The sequence below is a fragment of the Penaeus monodon genome, chromosome 7 (assembly GCF_015228065.2).
Source record: "Penaeus monodon isolate SGIC_2016 chromosome 7, NSTDA_Pmon_1, whole genome shotgun sequence".
Taxonomy (NCBI): domain Eukaryota; kingdom Metazoa; phylum Arthropoda; class Malacostraca; order Decapoda; family Penaeidae; genus Penaeus; species Penaeus monodon.
Genome location: NC_051392.1, coordinates 4,695,750 through 4,718,249, shown reverse-complemented (window position 1 = coordinate 4,718,249; position 22,500 = coordinate 4,695,750). Strand labels below are relative to the sequence as shown.

Sequence of the window (22,500 nt, the reverse complement as noted above, 5' to 3'; positions counted from 1 at the left end):
GACCAAAAACAAATGTGCAATCGTTATAAGAATAGATAAATATGACGCAAGCGAGCCATTCCGTCTCTAATCGATAACATAAATATTTCTCAGAACTATTATGCAATCCCCTACCAAACTCTTTCATTTATTTGATGCCACACACGCACACCTTATCTTAAACAAGACCCAAACTAAGGACCCAAAAGCATCATTTTCCCCTCGAAAGGAGTCAAAATCGCTGTAAACCGAGCCCTCGCGCCCTGAGAACCGTCCGCATTGCCCATCCTCCGGCCTCGTTCAGCTGATCCTCCATCGCCCGCAGCCGGTCCTTCAGACGACGCATTCTCTCTCGAGGCCCCCGATTTCTCCCAAAATGTTCCGCTCTGCGCTCACGAGGGTCAGCCATGTCGCCAAGGCGTCTCTGCTGGAGACTTCCTCGAGGATTCCTGCGGGTGAGTGAAGGGGAAGGCGTTGATTTCGGCGAGATAACTGTGTACGTGACGAAGGGGGATGTCTGCTCCGTGAAGGTGAATGGAGTAGAGAGAACGCAGACTTTGTTGGCCTTATTTTCTTCTTCTCTATGGTTTTATTGGCTGGTTGAGAGCCTGTCGCGGGGCTTTATTGCTGGGAGTGTGTGATAATTGGCGAGAAGATTGATTTTCGTGAGAGATGGATGTGCTTGCTGGGTAATGGTCGATTGTAATTTCTAATACATATCTTTAGGCCTATTTCCAATGCGGGTAAATTTTGCCGGAAAGACCGTAGTGGCGTAATTTAGCACGTCGCCTGCATCAAAATAATTAGGCGTTGATGAAGTAACCTTGATTACTATTAATGTCTCTGTTCAGCAGCAGTTTTAGTTCACGAAAACCGGATTTTTTTTTTTTTTTTTTTTTTAGTGTATAGCAATTTGGATTTCATTTTAAAAAGTGTATGCAATGGTTACCTTGGCGAAAACTGAGACACTTTTCATCTATGGCAAAATGTGCACAAATAAATATTAAAGGAGATATGTGACAGAGAAGAGAGAAGATTGACCGTTTTTCTAAGTCCCTCACCATGTTTACATTGCAAAGATGAAGACTACTGTGACCGCATTACTCTTTACTACAGCCTATCATGTAGTTCACGGATTACTATGCACTTGTGAACAATTTTTTTTCTTTTGCGACTGTTCAGTGCCTGCCTTTCCTAAATCATGTAGTAAATGTGTACTTTAATTTAATATTTCATACATGATTGTCATAATTGAAAAAATATCCAAAGAATGTACTGTTAATGTTACCGAGAGTGATACACAGAGAGGGAAATGGACTGCCATCTTTTAGAGTATAAGAAATTGTCATAATCAATGAAGGTACATCTGCAGCCTTATATTTATGGCAAAATTATGAAAAATATCCCCAGCATATCACCGCTCAGAGACCGGCCACAGCACAGTCAGAGTTCATAATGTTGCATTTTCTATAATTCCTCATTTGTACCCTCCACTCTGAAAGTATATCACAAAAGTTTTCTATTATATAAGTCACTCTTGGTATGAAACCGGAGGCCAGTGCTAAACCAACCATGCCACACGACCCACTAAAAGGAGTGTGCAACTAGGATCTTACTAGCTCCATAGACATTACCTATCTACTCATACGTGAGTAATGATAGCAAAGTTTTACATACACTCCCCGTGGGCACTTGGTGGAAATATTTAGTAAAATGCAGGTGGGCTGTCCTCCCTATAATTCTCCTATGGGAAGCTGCTCCCCCCAGTCCCATCCTGTATAACAAAAAATAGGGTAATTTTTACAGAGAGATACTCCTTCTAGAAACTAAGTCCCAAAATCAGATTTTTTGTATATTTCCTCCACCCAACAATCTTGGGGTATGCAGGGGGGACCGTGGGGAGGGGGCTAATGGATGGCACTGGGTGTCAATAGGAACAGGCAGAAATAAATCAATTTTTCAAAAACCCGAGCCAAACTGTGTCCCGAAAACAGTAGAAAAGTAATCTTTTTGAAAATCTGGCCAAATGGTGTCCTATAAACAATAGAAAAATAAATTTTTCAAAAGCCTGAACAAAACTGTCCTACGAACACAGTATATAATAGCTCCAGAGTAAACAAGCACAAAACCATATGTGCAAAAAGTCCATTTTCAGAAAAGGCGAGCCAAGTTTCGAACAATGCAATTATAATAAACTGTTTAGTCGCAAGTATGTTAACATGGTGTTTTGTGCAAACCCAGAAATCCAATCTAGCCTTACCTACTTTTTATTTATTCATGTTGGTTGTACGCTCTATCCTCTTGTGAAGATGTAAGGAATCTTTTTGCGTCAAGAGCAGGGGTGGGGGACAGCAACACCTTAAAAGGGGTGTTCTGTGGCAAATATCCTACTTACATGGGTAGGAGTGGCTTGGAGGCAATTCTTTGCAGTACGGATGCATTCACCAGAGACAGTCCCCAACACCATGTCACATACTTTATTCAGCAATCTAAATTGCCGTGTCTGGGTGTTCCCTTCGGGCACTGCCCAAAGGAAGGGTTCAGTGGACCCCCTGGAAAACATTGTCTATGCCTCGGCATGCATAGCATGATTGAGCAGAAACAAGGGAGCACTGGGTGGACATACTCTGAGTGGCACTTTCTCTCTAAGCTTAACCCATAATTGATGGGTAGCATTCATAGAGGCCGGGGCCTCGCTGCCGGGGGCTTATATCGTCGCCCAAGCATGCGCGACCACTTATGCCAAATACCAGCATCCCATGCCGTTTCTTCGTAATACTACGAAGATATGTTGTATTTTCAATTTTCATTATTTTTTACAGTCTCTACTTGCCAAACTTCCTGATAAATCGAGACTGAAGGGTATTTTTGTTGTTATATAGACTCCATAGTTGATCATTATTCGGTCTATAGTCCGAATAAAATAAGCAGTGTGTGGCATCATGGAGTTGAAATTGTCGGTTTGTTGCATTTTTTTCGTTTGTTGCATGGTAAAAATGATAGTGTTAGAACCGACTTAATCACACTTTCACTGGCAAAAAAATAATCTTTTGCCGTGATTGTAACAAAAAAAAACTCATGGCATGTCCATGCATACTCTATGGCATGTGCGTACGTGCCCCCGGCAGATGGTCCCGACATGTCATGGCATGTACGTACATGCCACCCGTCGGCAATGGGTTAATGTATCCATGCAGTAAAGATTAGTCTTCATTGTTACCACTATTGTTGTAATTGGTCATGTGAAGGTATTCAACCAATGACCCATTAGAAATATAATATTGATGATAAGTTTTACCAATACCTAGTTTATTATGACTCATATAATTTTTTGGGAACTTATATTATTGTTATAGTGCCTATATTGAGGTTCCATGAGGGCCAGAGGAGCAGCAGTCGATTGCACAATTAACAATTGTTCAGTCATCAAGTAATCATTGTGGCTACCATTGGCTCTTTGGCAAAGGCAGACAAACATTAACCTAACATGTTATGGCAAGAGAGAGCTTGGACTGGCTCCTTGTATGGTGAATTGCCAGGAAATTTCACCAGGGTATTCTTTTAACACCCACAAGCACATTGGCTGTGGCAGAAAGCATCTCTATTTGCCTCTAATTTCTTTATTGTTGGTTTCTTATACTATAATTCCTGCATCTGGACAGCATATATCAAGTGAAATTGATCAATAATACTCATTAATATTGGCCATATCTATTTGAATTACCTAACTGTTATCTTACAAAAATATCAAGTAATTCTTTAGAATGCAGATGCACACTCAAGAGAAAAATTCCCAACTCCATGTCACAAAATTTATTCAGTAATCTATGATGCCATGACTGGGTGGCCCTCTGGTGGTAATTCTTTACAATATGGATGCACACATCAGAGTGCATTCATATTGCAAATTTAATCAACAATCTAAATTGCTGTGACCAGGCATGCCCTTCGTGCACTGCCCATACATGCCATGCATACCTTGGTATGCACAGCAAGATAGAGCTCAGGAACACTTAGTAGACAACTGCATCATTTTGTCTTCTACAAGAGGACTAGCTTAGTGTGTCCATACTATAAAGATTAACCAAATATAAAAAAGAGTATCGGCATCAGTAATAAGCCAGACTGAATCTGCTTAGTTTTATTACTATGGCATTTTGTCTAAGTGACAGTAATGATATTGGTATGTGTGAACTAAACAAAAGATTTTTGTTACTTGACTGTTAATGGGAAGTGCAAGATAGGTGAAGAGAGGTGAAAACCGAGAGTAGTCTGGGTAAATATTTCATATATGCTGGCAGAGCATTTCAAAATAGGGTATTTTCCTTTGAATGATTGGCCTATGTTTTATCCAAATCAAAGTTGCAGTTTAATCTTTCTGTAGGAATGCATGAAGCTAGAACAAATGGTATTCTTATAGAGGATAAGAAGTTGCAGTTGTTGGTAAAAGTAATAATCTGCAGATATGCATGGTAAAGCCACAAATGAAAGAAAAAGATTGTGGAAAGCACCACTCACAGCCTAAATCCACTTGGTGCTATCTTACTATACATACTGAGGTAAAGACAGTGTTTGCTGGGGTGGGTTGCCCTCCCCTTGGGCAGCACCATTTTAGATTCTTGTATAAATTTTGTGATGTAGATTTAGGGACTTAGTCTCTGGTGAGTGTGTCCAAACTATAAAATTACCACAAGTAGCAGGAATTGGGATTAGTTATGTAGTAATTTCTTTTCCATAAATCGGCCTGAAACCAATCTCTTACATAATGCTCACTGAAGCTTGACTACATCTGTGTAATTTATTTGCAATAGGGAACCAAACCAGGCTCTATTCCTGCTATAGTATGCTTTGTGTCTAGGAGTATATTTTTCAATTTTTGCTGGAGTGTCAAAGATGAATAAGCCATGATAGTCACTTGGCATTATGCTGCTCTTGGTCAATGGATTAAACAGATAAATGTGGTGGACCTCAAAGGTGTGCTGCTCTTGGGTTGGGCTTAACCTAATGTCAGTGGGTTTATGTACTGTCCCCATTTAGATTTAAGTGAATTTTGTTATATACAGATGGCTCCATGTGTGCTCAGCCGGCAATGAGTCTGTCAGTTGGCTCTAGTGACTGATCCTGATTGTCCCATTCCTTGAATTGGTGGGTAAATGTGTTTTTCTTTCCAATGCTATTTATGTTGATGCTGCTATCATTCTTATTGATATTATGATTGTTAAATTGTTATTAAAATATTAACATCAAAGACAATAAAATATAGAAATGAAGCTTTCAAAAAATGAAGGAAAGGGGTAAGCAGATGAGATATGTAAGACTAATAGCTGACTCCTTGGTGCCTAAGCACTTGTAGAGCCATCTGTGTGAAGACAAGAGATAAACTTTTATTACAGTGGGCATGGCATTGTAGCCTTGCCACACGCTGACATTGGGTTAAAATTATGTACTTTCCATCACAGAGCATGGTCTTCATTCATACAGGGTGATGTTTAGTAATGTTGTAGCCTCCACAGTGGCAGAAACTAACAAGCTTCCACTATGTATAATCTAGCAAAATAGACCTTGAACATTCCCTTGTGTGACAATAAATGCCAGACAAGGCAAGGCAAGGCAGGAGAGTCCCCCCTTTATGTAAAGTCAATACCCAGAATTTGGTCCATATGGAAGGCACTGGAATCCAGCAGGTGAATAACTTTGGCATTGTTTGATGCACAATCCCTGGACTTTGATAAATGTATGTGGGCTTACCTTTATTTATCACAGATTTAGTGTTTGTTTGGAATATTGCACGGGAAGAACCTCATGACCATTACTTGCATTGGTGTTCTGGATAATTACCAGAAGCAAATTGGTAAGATTTGATATGAATCTGATGACAAATCTGATGCTGAACTTAAAAATTATTTGCTTAAAAGGAAAAAATTTGTAAAATAATATGCACAAAGTAAGATCCCAGGTGCTGATAGTGTTCCAGAAAACTGATTACATCTTAATTTTGCATACATTGCAGCTGGTCACATATATAAAGATTTTAGCACATTTGTTTGAACCATTAACCATAAAAAAATCATGTTATGACTTTCTTTCCCTTTTTTCCATATGGGTAATTTTACTTATAGCTTACCCCCTACACTCAAAAACTTTAAATTCCTTGGATTGTGATGTATGTTCCATCTGTACCCCCAATTTACCCATTTCTGTAGCCTTCTGCTCTCCCTTGCATTTCCACCTTCTTAGACTAGAGAACATGCAGAGTATGGTGTTGTGTGTTCATATTGGTATCATAATGGAACTGAATGAATGATAAAATTATATTTAAAATTTTCCTCTTTTATTGATTTGTTAAATGACTGTGGGCCCAATTTCTCCCAAAAAATGAATTTCCAGGATACATGCCATAAGTGATAGTGGGAGTTAGGAGAAACAAATTTCACATGTTTGGCTACAGTATAGCAGACAACCAAACTTCAATTTTGATCAGTATTACTATAAGCCAAAGAAGAGGCTTGTTTTCTTCATATATTTATTTATACCATACTGTCATACAATCACTATAAGCTAAGTAGCCAAATAGATGAACCAATTATAGAACACAAGATGCAGTAAACTAGTTAAGAAATTATCTTATAGAGAACCCAAGTTGAAAAAGGCTATCTTGCAGGGATCTGGATAGTTCTATAGCTGTTGAATCAGGGAGTCTTGAACAAGTAATGTAAATGTTTGTAAAAAGGGAAGGCTAACTAATTCCTCATACATTTGGTGAATATAGACAGGTTACAACTGTGGTCTGAGTAGTAAGATATCTTTATGCTAGGAAGCAAGTAGTCATACTTGCAGTACCAGTATGCTTGACCCTTAAATTTGTATTTGGTACAATAATGGCTAGTTGCTGAATGTGTGCAACAGTCATATTCTACACAATTGTGGCAAGCTTGTCAAAAATTGGTTTAGTTTTTTCCTGTATTTTTTTTTTTTATGAATGAAATAGTAGCCTCAATCATATGTTTGGCAAGTTTCCATCAACCACACCCATGATGGCACCCCCACACCCTCACTTCAAGCCCTCTGCTTGAGCTAATGGCAATGTCATGTTTTCCTGCCTCTACCTTCTTATGGATGAAATTGTAGTAATTTTGGTGCTGTATTACATAAGGTATTTTAAGCCAGGGATTTTATTGCCAAGTATCTCAAAACTTTTTCTTGCTATCAAGAATTTGTCTTGCTTTCTCATGCAACCCAATAGATGGCTAGCCTTGTGCTTGCTCTGTCAAGCTGTGTAACGTCACCATGGCAGAAGTGTCGTTTTTGTACTGTAGGGGTTACTGCCTTTGAAAATTAGCATTAGACTAGAACTCTGCTCAATATTTTATCAGGAATTATTTCTTGTGGTTTGTTTCTGTAATTTCCGTGATATATTTTAAGAACATGGACTATTTTAATGAGATTATGGGAATGAATTTAAGCTAAATCTCAAGACATTAATGTAGTAAAAATAATAATGACTATTTTGTTGTCTTTATTTGTAATGAAACCTTTTTCTACATCTTATAGCAACCGCCAGCCGCAGCATGTCCAAACACTCAACAGAGACAGATGCTGAATTTGATGCCCGTTATGAAGCATACTTCTCCCGACCTGACATTGATGGTTGGGAAGTTCGCAAGGTGAGCTTTACCAATTTTCTGTCTTGTTATATCAAAATTTCATTATAAGAATTATAAGAAAAATGAAACTCCTTTATGATTATCTTGGATTTTTATATTTTTTATTGGTTTTTAAAAAATTGAACAGGTATTGGCATTAATGCTTGTATTAATTTCAGGCTATGAATGATCTTTGTGGTATGGACCTGGTTCCCGAGCCCAAGATCATTGTTGCTGCCCTGAACGCTTGCCGTCGTTGCAATGATTATGCCTTGGCAGTGCGCTTCATTGAGGCAATCAAGGACAAGTGTGGTTCTAAACAGAAGGAAATCTATCCTTATGTTTTACAGGTAAGATAAAACTGATCTCTGTAACATAACTGGTTAAAAAGGTGTAATTGTAATTGAATGGAGTATCAAGTAATTGTATTTGATGATAGTTGTAAGGATCTAACTAATGAATAATTTATTTTTAGATTTTACATTTATTTATGCAAATTCCTCTTGTGTTTTGTAGGAGATCCAGCCAACACTGTCTCAGTTGGGCATCAGCACCCCAGAAGAAATGGGCTATGACAAGCCTGAGCTTGCTCTAGAGAGTGTGTATGACCAATAAAAAAGAATGCCACTAATGTATTTATGATTAGTTGGGATAATAATAATAATTCAGTGACAAAAGCTAGTAACAGGGCAAGTGATAATAAAGAAAAGATACAACTTTAAATAATGACAGTACATTTCCCAGGTCTGTGGGAATCTTTCCATGTTGTGTAAGGAAATGTTAATAATTTGTATAGGGGATCTGAACCCATTTTAATTTACAAATATATTATGTACAGGTACTTTTTTGTTTTTGTTTCCTTCTCTAAAGTTCCTCCTTGAACTCTAATTGCCAATGCTGCTGAGAAAATGTAGTGTTCACTGTTGTGTTGCTTTGTGATATGTCTTTACACAGATGGCTCCAACAGGTGCTTAGCCACCAAGGAGGAGTCAGTTCATAGACCTCTTGACCTCAGCTGATTTCACATTTCTTCGAATTTCCCAGAAAAAAAATGTCACTAATGCTGTTGCTATTGATGCTGTTTATTATGGACACCATCCAAAGTAGGATCACCCTTACCTTGGATCTTAGCCCTTGCCTCAACTAATTTTGCATTTTTTTTTTTTTCCCCTCCCTATCCTTTCTTTCTCTTCTTTATCCCTTCTGCCCATTTATCCTAATTGTTAACTCACACTTAGCATTATGACAAAGTATTGTGGCAAAAAGGTTATGTGACCTTTGATACCTGGCACATTGCCTTGTGAACCAAAGCACTTCTTACAAGCCCCACCCTATCACTATATTTTGTATATGCCAGTAAGGACCTTTCATTTTGACACAGCACAAATTTTTCAATAAGTAAATAAATACTTATGAAGCCATCTCTCTGTAAAGATGATAAATTAAACTTGGTGGGCTTGGCATGTTCATAAATGCCATCCCTGGCAGTTAACAATAAGTAACTTTCTCTAATTTCCTTAATTATTTATGGAAATTTTCTGCTATGTCAACATATAAGGTCATTAGTGGTGTATACAAAATATAGACACACGGTTTGGTTATAAGATATCTTTTCTAAAATTTTAATTGAAGAATTGCACAAGTATAATAATAATGAGGAGAAAGTGTATTCCTAGTACAAATTTTATATGTATTTAAAATATTTCCCAAGATGACGACTTTTAACCCCTATGATAAAAAAAAAAAAAAAAAAAAAAAAAAGACTGGAGGGGTGGCTGATGTGAACATGCTGTCATGGGAAAATCTGGCTGCAGGTTGAGTGACACAAACTTGCTGTAATGAGCATTTTGGATAAAGGCTGGGGTGAAGGGAAAGACTTGCCATAAGTGCACAACCTCCTGGGAGAGTGGTTATAGACTTATTTGGCAATGTTGCATTATTCCCATAAACAAATGTGTGGACTGTAATGTCCATGAGCCATGACTGGAAGAGCAGTAGTTCCATGGAGGATGCCATTTCTATGCTCAGCATCCTATACTGGTTAGGTTGTATTACTGAAAATTGATTAGAATTTTTTTTTCTTGCACCGAGTTGTCATTGAAAGTTGATATGGAGTCTGCAAAGAAAACCTTATATTACCATCTGGATAATACAAATCAAATGACAAATATGGACATTGGAAAATGGCAAAAAAGCTAAGAACACATGCATAAAAAGAGAAAATAACATTGCAAATAGGAAACATAGTCTTATCACCACACACAAGTGCAGCTGGCTTACAGGCCTCACACCCAAAAGCCAAACGCCCAGATCCCCCCCAATCCCTTGTTGTTGCTATTGTGGGCAGACTTAGAAGTCAGGGATTGAGGCCCAATGTAGGGGCCTCAAACCTTGGTCCTCAGCCCTTGTCTCAACTAATTTTGCATGGTCTTTTCTTCTCCTTCCCTTTGCTTTTCTTCATCCCCTTGTTCTGTCCACATATCCTAATCATTAAACTTGTTTTAGCCATTTTTGCTGCAATACTCTTATCATAATGCTCCCTAACAACCTTTAAATTATACTATACCCTATCAGCTCCCTCGCTCCCTCTATTCACTACCATACTACTGTCTTAGTACAGCCCTCACCTCAACGAATTTTGCAAGGTCTTCTCTTCTCCCTCTTTCCTTTTTCTTCTCCTCTTTGTCCACTTCTGTCCACTTATTGAAATCATTAAATCGTATTTACCCTTTTTGCCACAATACTCTACCATAATGCTGTGTAGCCTTTGATGCCTGGTACACGTTTGACCATTCTGGAAATCGACAAACATTGCCTTATTGAACCAAAACTTTCCCCCCAAACCTTACCCTATCGCTCTGTTTTGTATACACCACTAATGACTTTAGATATTGATGCAGCAGAAAATTTCCAATAAATAAATAAATAATGCCTGGATCTTTGGCCATGTGATTGCCGAGACGCAACCACATCTAAGGGTTTAAGAAGTCAGATAAACAGGCTTAATGCCTAATGATTCTCAGGAAAAAGTCATACACAAGAAAACATATTTTAATTATAATCCTAGTTCAGTTGGTGGTACAAAATAAGGCACTGAAACAAAAGGATGAATGTTAATGTTGATATGTATTTGTTCCAATAGAGTTTATTACAAAAATAAGCAAATTTCAACTTTGAACAGTCAAGTGGAAGTTGTATGACTACTAACCATACCTTCAAGAGATTGACAGACAGATTGTGGAAAAATCCTTGTAAAAGGAACAAGACATTAAACCAAGCACAAAAGAGCACTCAATATTATTTACAAGCAGCCTTTTTTGTATTTTTTACATAACCTGTGTTAAATCAGATCTATGTTCAGAAAAAAGTCTACAGTTCATGTTTGTTAACTAGTTGATGCAGCAGATTTTTAAAAAAATTTATTTTGGAGGCTTTCTAAAATTATATTAGGAAGGTATATCCTTTGGTAATCATTGGTAACAATATCTGAAAAATAGTCATTAGGTATTAACTAAATATACAAGAGCTCAAATATTTTCACCACTTGCAAGTTAGCTCTTCACCAAAGTAACAAACTTTACCACTGACTAGAGTAACTTTTACATGTTTTACGATATATTCACTGAAAATTTCCAACCATCACCCAGCCAGTTCAGAAGTATAAAATGCAAAGAAATATGAAAAAGCTTACTAGGTTATCTACATCTATTTGAGCATTACCTTGTGCTCTGCTTTAAACTGGTAAATTTACATTTCTATTTTTACAAGATCCCATTCTGATAAAACTGTTACAAGTTTCTATTTAAGTGTTAAGTGTTCTATCCATAATACAAATACAATGATATTTGTTAAAAATATCAGTTGCAATATGTTTAATCCCTATATGGAATAAGAAACAAACCTATATTAGACATAGACTGAGTTGGAAGCTATTACAAAATAATATATTTGACTGGTAAAGATTTTAGACACTCCCATTTTGGAAAAGACTCCTTGGTAGACAGCAACTGGTTTCAAAATCAAGTAGACAAAATTACTTTAGTTACAGTACACTAACAAACCACCAAAATTATTTTGGTATTACAGACAAGTTTCAATATTGTCAAAATACCAAGAAGTCTATAGTCTATCTTGCCTTTTGTTCCTGAAAATCTACCAACTTGTTTGTGAATAACATACTTTTACGTAAAGTGAACATAACTTAGCTAATATTGTACTTTTATTGATAAATGCTTATTAATTTTACTAGATGAATTTAACAAACCAGTGTCATTTCCATGAAATAGAAAGAAAGAAAACAAGCTCACTTGGTGGTAATACATATAAATTCCTGAAAATTTATTGGGTAGATATTAATGTCATTTTTGTAGCACAAATAAAATCATGATTACAGAATTGTTTTCCCCAATATTGACTTGATGCAGTCTGATATCAGCAGGTATTGCATATGTATCCCTAAGGCCCCATGCACATGATTGAACAGAGCCCAGTGGATTTTGACTGATTACTGTGCAAAGCTTATGTGCTGTCATACACATGAGGGTGCTGGCATCTGGCAGGGTTGTTTATCTATACCCAACAGCAAATGGTCAAACTATCAGACACACTGCTTTATCTGGTGATTTCGCTCTACCATGGGTATGGTCAAGGCTGAAGATAATGATAAAACTGTTCCCCTATTTTATACATGTTATTGTTTGTAAACAGACTTTTTAATCTACTAAAAAGAAAGAAAAGAAAGCATAATTGTATTTTACTGAAAGCCACATTCTCACTTTCCCGTCTATTCAGTAGTTGTGGTGTGATTGTGTTGATCTACTTGAACTTGCTACTTACATTACCACTTCTACAGTGAAAGACTAATAGTAGCTATCATCCCACCAATATCTAGGTAGTCACAAGTGCTTCACCTAAACCAAATGGCAAGGACTGCAATATGCAAAAATTTTTGTCTTTGTTCAATTATTATTACATTGCACATTCTGTTATACACTTTCTGTAACTAGGAATTTTAGTTCTGGTTTGTAATCTCCAAAATTTTATTTCCCACACTAGTTTTATGAAGTTAACTTAATGTCTGGGTAGTTAAATGACTTACTTGCAGTGGTTGTACAGCTGGAAAACAAATAACTTGTTATTATAATGGAATACTTTTAAATGAATAAGATATAATATTTCCTGTTACAGTAAGGTATTACAGTACTGTGGGCATTTACTACTGGTAGAAAAAAAAAATTCACTGTTACCTCTAATTCCAGTTTTAAGTATTAACTTTACAGGTAGGTCTATTATGGTGCAGATAAAACAGCTCATGTACACGACACAACACATATATGAATACCACATTTTAACAACCATTTTAACAAGGGTTTCCTCACTCACACTTAAAATACAATTCTTTCTTTATACACACAGTCACAATCAAATCTAAAAAGTCATGCTATCCCCTAGACTATTCAATATTATATATCCTAAACTCACCTATTGGTACTTAGAAGGCAACTATAGGTATCATGTTAACTTTGGTTTTAGTCTACTAATTTTGTTTACACAGAGGGCTCTAAGAGCACCAAAAGAGTTACCTGATCTTACCTGATTAATTCATTCTTTGAATTTTAATTAATTTTTTTCCCCTAATGTTTTAAATATTATTAAATATTATCATTACAGATATTATGTATACTATAATGTTATCAACAACACAAATAGCAATAAAAAATAACAATTAACTATTTCTGAAAATCACGGGAAATAGGTAAACGTGATAACAGGATTAATGACTGATTCCTCTGACCAAGTTCTTGTGGAGCCATCTGTGTGTAAACAAAATGAATGAACTAAAATTACAGTGGATTTTGCATGTATATTTGCCCCCAACAGGTTAAACTCTCCTTTGCTACTTTTAAAACTGATTATCTTGATGTAATTTGGTAATTTTAAGACATTTAGGAACAGATGCATCAACATTTAAGCATTTTTTTAAAAACAACTTGGACATAGTGTAATTTTATACTCTTTCTTACAAATATGTTACTGGTTCAGATTATATTTAACAAGACACAAGTTACAAATAATTTGATTCTACTGCCATTAACTTCTTAAAAATTATTAAAATAATAGCTGATCTTGGAAATTAAAATATCTCAATCTGAATATTAATTATAGACATACTGAACACATTAACCTTGAAAACCAAATGATGCTATTTTATGTGCATTAAAAATTGGAATACACCATTTGAAGGTTACATCAACTTGAAAGTCATGTTACACCTGACAATTGAGCACAAAAATTACCTCATACACACATCTGGTAGCAAATTACTGCTCATTTTTTAACTTTTTACGAACATGACCATTAACAAAGGAGTTTTTAAAAAATGCACTAACACATCTATGGCTTTCATTCAACCTCATGCTAAAATTCCCACACCCAACATTATAAATGCTTTTCCATATATGTAGAAATAGGGTGCTTTGTGTACAGATATGGGTGTGCAAACATAACTTCTGTGATCCCTTTGATTAAGACATTTGCATAACCACTTAACAAATTGCTTTTTGCACATCCGACAACCTGATTTTAATGCTTTGAAGTCAATAATCTGGCCTAACTATTCCATAATCCTTACTATGGAGTTTACTAGGTCCATTGTTTGGTCATCAATTAATACAATATCAAATCCATTCATGTAGGCCTCCAGTCTTTCTTCAACCTGGAAAAAAATGTAAGAATAAAAAAACATTAAACATTATATGGATAGGGTTATTAATTAAAGTAGTTACCTTTAATACATGTTCTATATCATAGGCTTCATGACAAACACAAAATCCACAATGAATAAGTCATCAGCAATCATAAAAATTAATTATTTATTAATATTAAAATCAATCTATCATAATTATCTTTCATAATCAATTATCATCTAATTCACCAATAAAAAGAGTAAAAATGTGCATAAAATGAATAAAAAAAGAGAAGTATCCTAAGATCCAAAGCATTAAACACAAATCAACTATTTGGAAAATGAGGATTTTGAAACCAATCCATTTACAGCATTTATTTTTTCTATCAAAGTTAAGTACATAGAAAGAGCTTCTACTTTACATTTTCCAGTGCAGTTTGATTAGATTTTGGCATTTTCATTAAAAGAAAAATCTTTTTCCCTACATATGCCAAGTCATTTACATCTGGCTGTATAAATATCTAAGACAATAATGCTGATTTCTTAAATATTAGCATGGGATCTTGTTTATTTTTTGTCCTCATACATATCATATCAACAAATACCTGTAATTGTACTGTTAAGACTTTTTTTTTATCAGGCTAATAAAAAGCATTAACTAAAGCCCAACTATGAGTTTAATTTATTAATTTTTATACTTACATGGCTCCACAAGTACTAAGTCACCAATGAACCAGTTACAAGTACTACCTGTCTCACCCATTTACCCTTTTCCTTGATTTTCAAAGATATTTTCTGGTATCTAATATTGCTGTTAGTAACGTCAATTACACTATGATAATCATAATGTCTATAATAAAAATAAAAGCATCAATATTGTTAGTATTAGTAAAATAAAAGAAAAGAAAAAGGTAAAAAAAAAAAAAAAAAAAAAGTTTTTCCAGCAGACTCAAAGAAAGGTGAAATCAGGTGAGGTTATAATGAGTACTAATTGACTCCTTTGTGGTTAAGTACTTGCAGAACCATCTATGTCATTTCACTAAATACTACTACTGTGAACAACATTTTTTCAGACTTTGGGTTAAGAAGTATCGCATTGACATCAGTAGGAACTAAATATGCAAAAAGAACGTCTAACAACCCTTACCTTGTCATTCAGAAAGCCAATCTTCAATACATTACTTGGCTGAGGAACTCCAACGGCCATCTTAATATCACCTAAAGAGTCACCAAGAAGAATCACATTGTTCCGCCCGGTCAACTTATCAAAATAGTCTGATGAATGGATGGCGTTCTCATTTTTGTTGAACATGTGGATCAAGTCACCTTCAAAACCAACAACTATTCCCTATTAAGAAAATAAATGGCATAAAGTAGACACAATAATGAATAATGACTGGGCAAATTCAAGGCTTTCAGTTGTCTATACAATCTAAGTCACCCACTTTCCTAACCGTAGAACCACTTGATAATTCTACTTTTCTATTACATCATATACATCAAAACAAAAATATTCCACAAACCTACCTCCTCATCGTACTTGAAGAAATTTGACACCACTTTAATGTTGTCTGTATATACATCAAAGTGCCGCAATACTTGTTCTAATATGTCACCCATTCCAGCTGAGAAAACCAGGACTGGAACACCACACTCATGAAGCTTTTTGCACAGATCTCGAGTTCCATCTCTGGAGAGGTAAAGAAAACCATGCGAAATAACTGAACTGATTAAATTATTATTCATGACTGATGGAAAAAATAGAGACCAATGGCACCCAAAATAAAGTTGATATATCATGAAAGGAGGAGAGGGAGAGAGGGGGGAGGGGGGAGGAAAGGAGGGGGGAGAGGGGAGAGGAGACAGGAGGGGGAGGGAGGGAGGAAGGAAGGAAGGGATGAAGAGAGAGAGAGAGAGAGAGAGAGAGAGAGAGAGAGAGAGCAAGAATAAATGACAAAGAATAAACTTTACCTTAATCTTGCATTACTCCTGGTGACCATCTCCTCGAGAGACTTCTGGCTGACCTTGCACTTGATGATCAGCTCGTGGATCTGACTGTACCATTCAATCATGTACGGAATCTTCTCTTCCTCCGACATCTTAGGGTCAATCTCAATGGGGTAATACTTGGCCAGGAGCTTGTTAGCCTCTTCCCGATAAAAGGATGGCATAAGGCTGCTGTTGTCCATAATGCCTACAAATTTTTTTTGGATGGTGAGCTTCATAACAATGTCTAGCAAAAAAAAGTCTATAACTGTAGATATCTCATTATGACAGCAAATTTTCACTGAAAATGTGAAAATGATATTTCCTGATGAACTCAACATTAAACCATAAAAGGCAAAAGCAAAAGGCAAATGTACACACTGACAGACATACACTCTAACTCCCTTGTTCCCATACAACAGATAGTGGCTCTACTAAAACACATTTCAGAAACTAAATGCTGTTTGTTTAAAGTTTTACCTAGAAAAATACAACTTGAAAGATTGCAATGCAATTTGAAAAAGTAATCCACAAACCCTGCAGCTGCAATCCTAAGCCTTCTTGCACTTTCAAACAAGTAATGATGCCATGAAAATAAGTTCCCACATGGTAAACTTTTCCTATTTGCATTCCTTCTGTGCAATTCATCATACCATTAATCAACAAGATCCAAAGTTAATGCCATAAAAGTTACTTCAGGCAGTCTCAAAGATATGTTAAAATAAGAAAATATGAGAGAAAAAAGGGTTGCATGTAGTGAATAGGTGCAAATTAGTGTATTTAATAGTAAGAAGGATGTATTCGTTCCTATGAAAGTGCACTGTCTGTTAATCCAAGTTTATCCGAAGATTTTAACATCAGAACACAGCATCATTCTCCTAAATACACCACAAAACAACCGAGGCTCAATACCTGAAATAATATTACAAATTGTAACCTGTAACATGTTGAAACTTGTAAGACATTCATTCTAATGACCTGCTTCATCATCTATATAATGAATAAACCTCACAGAAAACTGAAATGTGCTTGTGTAATGATGGCTATTATGAGTTTATTTCTGACAGCAGCCTTATCTAAAAAAAGATAACATGCTCATTAAACAATAAGCTTCATGCTAAATATCAACTGAATCCAATTTACATATATACTTCATTAATATAGCCTGTGCATTTCACTTACATAAGGTTAACGGTCATTCACTGTCATTCAAAGTAATAAAAAAATGGAATCTGCAAAATCATAGTGTAATGAACAAAATTATATGATAAAAATATGGAAAAAATTATGATAAAATTCATAAATAAACACAATGATAATCAGTATTAACAATAACAATTATATCACTGCAACAGACATTTAAAAAAAAGCAGGCACTCAAAAAAATCTCATGACAAATTCAAGGAAAATCATCATCACTTCAAGTAATTAAGGCAAAAGCCATTAGAACATACTGCAAAAGCTTAATTTGCACTGCTGAATGTAAAATGCATATTCTCACAGAACCTACTAAACACTGGTAAGTGGCTATTTAAGAAGACATCATGGGAATGTAGAACTCACCATGACAGGTGTCACACAACTTTCCAAAGTACGAGACCCGAGTCATGGTGCGGTCAAAGTCGGCAATGACCTGAAATGTGTTAGTGAAGGACTTTCTATGCTATGTAACATCATCTGGACCTAAAAGGCTAACTGCACTTCTTTATAAATAAATAAATGAATAAATAAATAAAACAGCACTGCATTTCTGCTGGAAGCAGTTTTCTGAGTCTTTTTTCTTTTCTTTTCTTGTTTCTTTATACTTTTTAATGCTTAAATAATTACATATTTTAAATATATCTCCAGTCCTTTAACATGAGGTATATGGTGTACATCATCCAGATACTACAGGACCTACTAAACAATGCACAGAAGCCAGATCTATTACCCATATAAATGAATAAACTAATGCAGATCTATGATTCTCATAACTTATCCAAGCAATGCAGCCAATTATATTTTGGCTAATCTCATTAACTTTTCATGACATATTGAAGTATAATGTTTAAGAAAGTAGACTAAGAGACATAAGCACAAGAAGTGACACAAAAAGAAATGGACAGAGAGAAATTGAGGGAGAATTAAAGCAAGAAAATACAATACAGTATGAAAAGAGGGCTTGCACATATAAAACCAGAAACATGAAGAGACTGCAAATACAAAAATACAATTCTTTTAGACAAATATGAGCTGAAAGGCAGAAATAAGACTGCAGGAGACAAAAAGATTATAGGCATTAAGCTAGCAACCAAAGAGAGACAAGAGAAAGAGAAAGAGATAACGAGATACAAAAAAGCAAGATAAGAAATACCAGAAATACTGAGAAACTTGAAGAGAAAACACACACACAAACACCACAGGTTTTTAACAAACAAAATTTCTGCAAATAGAAATAAAAGTTGGAAGGTGGTTGCAGGAAACATATCAATCTAATTGGAGCAAGTATCGCAAACTGCTGAACACAAGAATGAATTAGGTCTAATTTCCTTTGTTAACAATATTCTAATGACTAAAAGAGCATAGTACATCTTTTCTTGTATTCCAGAAAATTATAATCTATACTATACAAATATACCTTTACCATTCTTTTCAAAGTGTTGAAAAACAACCAAAATGCACGAACTAATGTATAAATCTCATTAGCGAGAAACGTAAGAACACCAAGCACATGGGCTACAGAGCTTGGATAATGCGTCTGTTGGTAGTTCATTTCCCAATTACGTTGACTCACCAAAGCTGGACTCTGCCTTCTGTCCATTCACATGAAACCTTGTAATTGTCATGTCATAATCTGCAATAATCTGTAAGTTGAATGAACAGGCTTACTATAAAAAAGCAGCATATAATGACATCTTGTCTGCTACAGGACTCATCTGGTCTTGTTATAGCAGTACCTTTCATAAGTATTGTATAACTAATTTTGAAAAAAAAAAAAAATGTGCATCAGCAGTAATATCTCTGAAATCATATTAGAGGAAAATATACATTATATTAATCTTTGCTGTAACTGACAACCCTAATTGGTAATAAAAATTTATGAAGATGCCTGGACACCCTGGACAGAGACCAATATTTTGTTGCATTAAATTAAATACTCTGGTATTAAACTGTAATGCCTACACTAAGAGTGAACCTGCTTTAATTCATCCTTTTAACCGAAGCTGCCGGGAATGGTATGTATGTACATGCTATGCCCACTGTGAGTTTAATTTATTTATTGTTTCTACACATAGATGGCTCCACAAGTACCAAGTCACCAATGAGCCAATTACGAGTACTACCTGTCTCACCTGTATACCCTTTTCCAGAACTCAATGTCAGGAGGTTTATGCACTGTCCCTTTTTTATTTTATTGAATTTTGTTACATACAGATGGCTCCATGTGGGCTCAAGCCAGCAGTTGGCCCAAGTGACCAATCCTGATTTCCCTATTCCTTGAATTGGCAGGAAAACATGTTTTTCTTTCCAAGACTATTAATATTGACATTATTATCATTCTTACTGGTATTATGATTATTAAATTGTTATTAAAATATTAACAACATCAAAGAATGAAATAACTGAAATAGAAGCTTTCAAAAAATCAAGGAAAAGGGTAAACAGATGAGATAGGTAAGACTAATAATCTGACTCCTTGGTGAATAAGCACTTGTAGAGCCATCTGTGTAAAGACAACAGATAAACCTTTATTACAGTGGGCATGGCATTGTAATCTTGCCACCGACTGACACTGGGTTAATCTTCTAAATATTTTCTGGTATAATAGCGCTGTTAGTAATGTCAGTAGCACAATAATAATTATAATGTCTATAATAAAAATAACTGCATTGATATTGATAGCATCAGTCGAAAAAAAAAAAAAAAAAATCCCACAAAGGATGGAAAGGTGAAATCAGCTGAGGTCACAAGGTCTAATAATTGTGGCTAAGCATTTGCAGAGCCATCAATGCGCAGAGACATTTCGCAAAATGATACTACAGCAAAATGACATTTTCCCTGAGACTTTGGGTTAAAATAATCCTGACAGTAAAATGTTAAGGCTGCACAGAAAAAGAAAAAAATAAATAAATAATAATAACAATAATAAAAAGAAAAAAATATAAAAATAAATCTAACTTCTTCCCAACCTCTCTTTCTATCCACAATATACATGTACACACACACACATTCACTCTCATTCAGTCAAACACACTTAATTTGCATACCTAGCTCTATTTAGCTATTCCCCCATCTTCTTGCAAACTTATCTATGTCTCTAGTATTTCCTTTCATGTCATATTTGTTTTTAATTAGCCAAAATGTCTAAACACAAAAAACTTTTAGCACATATATGCAAGTTTGGCATATACAGATTTGCTCATCAGCTTTTTTCTGGTTAAGTGTAATACCGCAATCCAGTGATACCAGTCCTGTGTAGTCAAGTGTAGAGTAGTATAGTTATTAATTTAGCTGATACCATAGTTGTCGTGACATTACACAAAGTTCTTCAAGAATGAGACAATCTTTTTCAAATGATAATTTTTGTAACTAAAAATTGCACACTGAGTCTGGTGTAAGCAGCACATATTAGTATATCATTGTATTTGCTTAATTACTGTGAACACATTATCAGCATTTAATTGCAAAAAAAGAGGATGTCTTCTTCAATGTAATTCACTTCAGTAAGATTTTTTTTTTCTATAGCTGAGAAATATATTGAACTTTTAACCAGGAAGTATCTATCGCCTTTCGATAGATACAACCTGAACTATTACAATAACTTATGCATTATGGAATTATTCAAATACTAAATAAAATTTATTCAGCCACTAATGCCATTATTTTTGGCCAGTACAAGTACTGCTACCACAAGTTTTTAAAAACAACACTAGCCTACTTTTGATATAAAAAATTTTGCCTAATTTTAATTTACTTGATACTGATGGAAAAAGTAGGATAGTTAGGATCTGCTCGGTTTTATATATTTATACAAATGTGCATATATAATATACTAATAAAAAATATATCCAAGGAATAACCAATATCTGTTACCAATTAGCAAAATCTTAACAGCAAAATAAAAAATAAAAATCTTAACTTGTATCTATTTATCAAAACATTGAAGAATAGCTTTCTAACAAAATATGTACACATTACAGTTTCAATTATTTGTTGAAAAATAATGCAAAAGTGTCAAAAAATAACACTACAACCCTAGTTTTTAACTGCAATCTGTGCCATGTGTACTACACTATTTCAAGCTATTATATTATATAATCCTATAACTATTTTTACTATTAACAAATTTGAATTAGATATAAGCTTGAATACCAAAAGAAGCCGTTCCACATAAAGAAATATACATATATATCAAAAAATATATATAGAGCTTTGATACCTGCATGCAAGGCTATTTATTCATTATAGCAGTACGATTTAAAATAAAACATAAAATCACCAGAGAACAATACATATTTATTCACGTCAACTAATAAGAAAACATATCTAAAAAGAAAAAATAAACAACATAAAGAGAATAAGGGCAGTAAGATTATCAAACAACTAAAGACCAAGTCAATGAGAGTGCACCTGCCAATCAGACCAACCTAACCATATTCAGGAGATAACAAAATGCCATCACTCCTGCCGTATTTCGCCTCGTCTTCAATTGCCAGATCATATTACGTATTTTTTCCTCCTACCTTTAAATGAGCCGTGGGACAGAACACATTCTAGAATCGAGACTCGGACAATTGGACAACGAACCTGGTTAGTCCCACCCCTTCCCTTTGTCCAATCCTCCCCTACCACTTACCCCAGGAGCAGTGACAGCGCTGACCCTCGTAATGAACCCGCGTCAGAGTGAAGTCATAGTCCACCACCAGCTGAGGGCAGACTAGTGGTCAGTCAATATCTTTACATGTTGAAATTAGAATGTAAAGTCCGTTTAGTTGCTTAGATCCTATGGGACATACTACAAGCATAAGAAATCAATCTGTCAAATAATGGTACATATAAACATTAGATAAATAAAATGGTATTTACAAGATATGTAAAGGTTAAAATGTAACAATGACAGACATAAATGATTTGTTCTAATTTCCCTATCATTGTCAGTACTTGCTTCCTGAAGATATAAAAGAAGCAAATGACCAGGGATCATTGACAGGAATTAATGCATTAACA

At 35.2% G+C, this 22,500-nt stretch overlaps 2 protein-coding genes across 5 annotated transcripts in view; one reads left to right on the top strand and one right to left on the bottom strand.

The window, feature by feature from the left end:
* Positions 1-239: 239 nt before the first annotated feature.
* On the top strand, positions 240-8,463 carry LOC119574978 (cytochrome c oxidase subunit 5A, mitochondrial-like). Its single transcript, XM_037922280.1, has 4 exons — positions 240-434; positions 7,531-7,643; positions 7,802-7,972; positions 8,139-8,463. The coding sequence occupies exons 1-4, from the start codon at positions 356-358 to the stop codon at positions 8,235-8,237; spliced, it is 462 nt and encodes a 153-aa protein (XP_037778208.1). The 5' UTR covers positions 240-355; the 3' UTR covers positions 8,238-8,463.
* A 2,266-nt stretch (positions 8,464-10,729) lies between these two features.
* Positions 10,730-22,500, bottom strand: part of LOC119574977 (cytosolic 5'-nucleotidase 3-like) — a 23,503-nt gene continuing 11,732 nt past the window's right edge. For 2 of the 4 annotated variants that reach the window (XM_037922278.1, XM_037922276.1), the window contains exons 4-8: positions 17,857-17,926; positions 16,279-16,501; positions 15,835-15,997; positions 15,455-15,655; positions 10,730-14,337 (exon numbers count right to left, since the gene is read on the bottom strand). In XM_037922278.1, the coding sequence (XP_037778206.1) occupies positions 14,236-14,337; positions 15,455-15,655; positions 15,835-15,997; positions 16,279-16,501; positions 17,857-17,926 (759 nt within the window). In that variant the 3' untranslated portion in view covers positions 10,730-14,235. Of the gene's footprint in view, positions 14,338-15,454; positions 15,656-15,834; positions 15,998-16,278; positions 16,502-17,856; positions 17,927-19,066; positions 19,137-22,129; positions 22,200-22,500 lie in introns of all 4 variants that reach the window. The other 2 variants (XM_037922279.1, XM_037922277.1) reach the window with 2 other exon arrangements.